The 4,638-nt window shown below is 28.1% G+C and overlaps 1 protein-coding gene across 1 annotated transcript; it reads right to left on the reverse strand.

Moving 5' to 3' along the window:
- Positions 1-3,552: 3,552 nt before the first annotated feature.
- LOC124927902 (pathogenesis-related leaf protein 4-like) lies at positions 3,553-4,136 on the reverse strand. Its single transcript, XM_047468406.1, has one exon. The coding sequence runs from the start codon at positions 4,051-4,053 to the stop codon at positions 3,556-3,558; it is 498 nt and encodes a 165-aa protein (XP_047324362.1). The 5' UTR covers positions 4,054-4,136; the 3' UTR covers positions 3,553-3,555.
- Positions 4,137-4,638: the final 502 nt, after the last annotated feature.

The raw sequence follows: 4,638 nt of genomic DNA on the forward strand, positions 1-4,638 counted from the left end.
TTTTTTTGGGGTTTGAAATAAGAGACACGTTTTTTTTAATATTATTTTTATACAAATATGAAGAACAAATATCTTCAAAATAGATTTTATAAAATAAATTAATAAAAAAAAATCCTTGTAAAGTTTTGTATGACTTATAACAATATTTACGATAATGGTATGAAAATTTTGATCATATTTTGATTTTAACTGAAAGTCAATAAATGTGACAATTATGTATATTATGAAGACAATGAAAATGATTATTTCATTACGTGTCTTTATCGTTGAAAATTACGATAAAAATGATTAAATCCACTAAGGATGTGAGTTGCACTAAACAAGGTATCATGTTGTTATCAAACGATAAAGTGATATGAAAGACTTTACGTCTACAAGTGAATATATTTACACTTAAAAGTGCAACTATATGGGTTGAAATCTTCTAACGAAAAATATTTTTTTTTGTAAAATATGTAATCGTTTACACAAAGACATAATAGTACAAAGACATTGTGTCTACTAGTTAGACAAGTAACAATATTTTTCACAAAAGAATGTTTAAATGATAAGTATGTATGAATGACTATGCTTATTATCACAATTTCTAATTATTGTGATAATAATATGAAATTGGACAAGTTTAGAGTAAATGATAAATCTAGACATACTCATCTTAAACATAATTTCATTAAACTATACTCTCTAATAGAGTTGTCACATTTGAATTTGTTATTCAAAAATAACATTGTGGATCCACTAACCAAGCTATTTATTAAAAAGTTAACTTAAAAATATTTTAAGACATGAGCCTACTATAAGTTGGTATGAAGGAAACCCAACATATACATCCTAGAGATCACAAGAACTAGGTTCAATGAGACAACATAATATAATGCTAATTTTACACACCAAGTTGTAAGAAGGTGTCAAATTTACTTATTAAGTATCAAAATTTCATTTATATGTATGAACTTGTCAAAAAGTGTCAAATATATTTAAAATAACAGAAATGTTAAACGGCGTTAAAATTTTAGCCACATTTAATATCCACATATTTTTTATTTTTTTAAATTGACATTACTTTAATTATTTTTTATTCAAACAAAACATTAAAATCTTTTCTTATTTATTTTCTCTCTCTTTACCCTCACAACTTACCATTTTCTTTAAATATTTCTCTCTTCATTTCTCCATCTATGAGTAATTTTATTATTAATAATAATATTTAATTGATTAATTATAAAAATTGTTCTAAAAAGTAAGGAGTTATTAAGACTTCGCCACAGCACTAGCAATTTAGGATTCGGCCAACAAAGACTTCACCACAACATTGACAATTTAGGATTCAATCAATGAATGTTTCAACCAATGATGATGATAGTGTAAGATTTAACTGAGAAAGACTTGGATTTGGGGGTTACGTCTGAGAGCTGATAAAGTTTAACAGGGTGAGTATTATGAAAACTAAAATTAAAACAAGTCGGTTAAGGGAGATTTTACCTTGATTCGGCATTGTCCGCTAATGGCGACAATGATTTAGGATTCGACTAATGAAGATTTTGGCCACAACGGTCTATGATTTAGGAATCGGCCAACAAAAACTTCCACCAACGACAATGACTATTTAAAGTTCAGTTAGGGAGCACTTGGAGGTTTGAAGAAGGTAAAAATCCAAAAGAACTTGGGTTAATCAAAGAGAGAAAAGTTAGAAAAAAATGGAGAGTTGTGGAGGGATGAGAGAGAAAGTAAAAATAAGTTTTGTTTAAATTGAAAAATAATTAAAAGTAATGTCAATTTAAAAAATAAAATAGGTGGATATTAAATGTGGCCAAATTTTTGACGCCGTTTAATATTTCTGTTATTTTAAACATATTTGACATTTTTTGACAAGTTCATACATATAAATAGAATTTTGATATTTAATAAGTAAATTTGACACATTCTTACAACTTGGTGTGTAAAATTGACATTCTTCCCGACAACTCGTATTAACATTAAAGATTTTTGTTGAGGATTAATCCTATAACGAAACAATATATATATTTTGACGAGAATAAACATATCTCTTTTAATGATTCTTTATGAGCAAAAATTTCACCTATATGAGGAAAAGTGGGGCCACTTCGAAGGAATTGCACGACTCAATTCTAGACACTTTCACATAACCATGCTTGTGTTCAATGGACAAAACGAACACAATCATGAGAGCTTGACATGTATCATAAAGAATTCTATGTAAAAGTGTGTAATCGTTTACAAAAATGAAAGAATAGTTCAAAGACATCGAGTCTATTAATCGACTAGTAAAGTTATATAATTCATAAGGGAATGTTAAACCTACCTATCTTATGTAGGATTCAATTATTGAACCTTTCACTAGGTTAATCATTCAATTTCCATTATTGTAAGGGATTGTTGGAATTTTAAACTAATTCTATTAATTAAATAGAAATGAGAATTTGGATAAATAAATTAAATGTAATTTAATCTAAATAAATATAAATTCATACCAAATTCAAATTTGAACTTTGGTAAAATTTAATGTCAATGGATAAAATCGAATGCCAATGGATAAGATTGAATTTCAAGAGTCTAAAAATGACAACCATTCGATATTGATAAATAATTTTATTGTGATGGTTTAATTACCAGTTATATATATCCCCTCAGGTTGAAACTCTTCTTCACTCATTTAATTATATCTCTAGAATTTGAAAAGTTTTTTCTTTGTTTCTTAAGTGTTCTTTGAATTATTCACTCAACTAAGTATTTTTCGAGTTTTTTATTCAACCGAATATTCTTCAAGTTCTTGACTTGTCATATTTTCATTGAAACTCAGTGATCGATTTAGGTATTTTGTCAAGTTCTCTGCGTAGTGATTCCATTGCTGAGTCACTATTAGATTCGTTGAACCTTAAGAGACAGTTATCTGTGATCAGTTACAGCACAAGGGGAGATGGTAAAACTATTTTTTAAGTGAAATTTGATAAATAAATGCATCGAATCAACCTTGTATTCTGGTGATTTCTTTCTTTGTAACATTGTATTTAATTTATTTCTTTGAAAAATCAATAAATTATATATATATATATATATATATATATATATATTATTTCTGTTATCTTTTTCTATTTAAATTAGGTAATATTTGTTGTCTATTTGTTTTAATGTCGGTTTATTTTACTAATTTTTTTATTCTCAATAATAATATAAAGTTTTTTTTTAAATATATATATTAACTTTAAGCTATTTTTGGATATTTATAAATTATTTGGACCATTTGATAAGTATATAAGGATGGATAATTTGGGCTATAACTTATAAATTATATGAGGTGAGATTACAGTGAAACTGAAACTCAATATTTCACATATAAGAAAAATAATATTAACATAATGATGTCAACACATAGAGGGACACAAACGAATCCAATTTACATGTATGGTCTCATTACCAAGTTGATAAAAACATATATATGAAACACACAATATCTGCTTGATCTCAAGCTTATTTATTGAAGCATAAAGTTTAAACACAAATAATATATAATTCAACAACTTATATATAAGGAAGTCAATATGGGCGTTGTCCGGCAACATTACCAGGAGGAGAGTAGCTACAGATAACGAACCAAAAACCGTTCCGGCACAGAGCTCTATAGCAACCAAGTTGATTAGATCTACGCCATACCACCTGGGTGTAATGTCCGCAAACTTTACCTGCAGCACAACTTTTGGAATTATGGTGATAGAAAGGTTTCTCTTCAGCCCAAAGGCTCACAGCTCGCACTCCAGTGAAGGAGGCACCACTACCCTTGGCTAGGTTTTCTCCGTATGGCCCTCTAGAGTGGATGAGGTTACAGTCACCCAGCCTTTGCTTGGCATAGTTTTCGGCATATGTAGCCAGATTGGTGTTCCATCTCATGGGACCAACGCCCACTTGGGCTCGGGCTGAATTGTGTGCATTTAGGTAGTCTTGAGGGGAATTTTGTGCATATGATGGAATTATAACAAATAACAATCCCAAAAGACACACATGAAGAGCTAGTTTGATGTTCAAGTTGATTCCCATTTTGGTTTTTTACTTTTGAATTTGTGTGGATTATGTTGTAGGAAATGGAGGGTGGATAAAGAACTATTTATAATAGGCATTGAAGGACAGGTTTATACACTTGCTAGGTAAAAGGTGCAATTAAGTCTTATAAAACTAATTAATAGATTAGACAAAAAGAATAATTCAAATGGTGTCATCCCAAATTTAATTTTATCATCTTAAGATAAAGTTAAATAAATGTTTCTCAAAATGTCTACTCTCATAAATTTTTGATCACATATATTAGAACTAACAATTTATTCTCAATGCTATTTATTTTTTAAGTTACTCCAAAGTTTTTCTTCTCTTTTCTCTCTTTGAGAAGTTTGCTTATATTTAATCAATTTCACTAAATGTAACTATAGTTAGAAATATTTACTATTTGTTAGAGATGAAGAAATAACAATTATAATCAGATTGAAAATATACATTTCTAACTAATATTATTTATTTATGGATCTAAAATTTAACATTAACTTTTAATTGGCTCAAGTTGGTCTCTTTTGTATTTATAATTGTGTCATTTTCATCTTTAAATAAATTCAAGTGTCATTAAAATAATTA

The sequence above is a fragment of the Impatiens glandulifera genome, chromosome 2, assembly GCF_907164915.1.
Source record: "Impatiens glandulifera chromosome 2, dImpGla2.1, whole genome shotgun sequence".
Lineage (NCBI taxonomy): Eukaryota > Viridiplantae > Streptophyta > Magnoliopsida > Ericales > Balsaminaceae > Impatiens > Impatiens glandulifera.

Bases quoted from the DNA above. Each gene is read 5' to 3' on its own strand.
- LOC124927902 (XM_047468406.1), bottom strand. From the start codon at position 4,053: ATGGGAATCAACTTGAACATCAAACTAGCTCTTCATGTGTGTCTTTTG.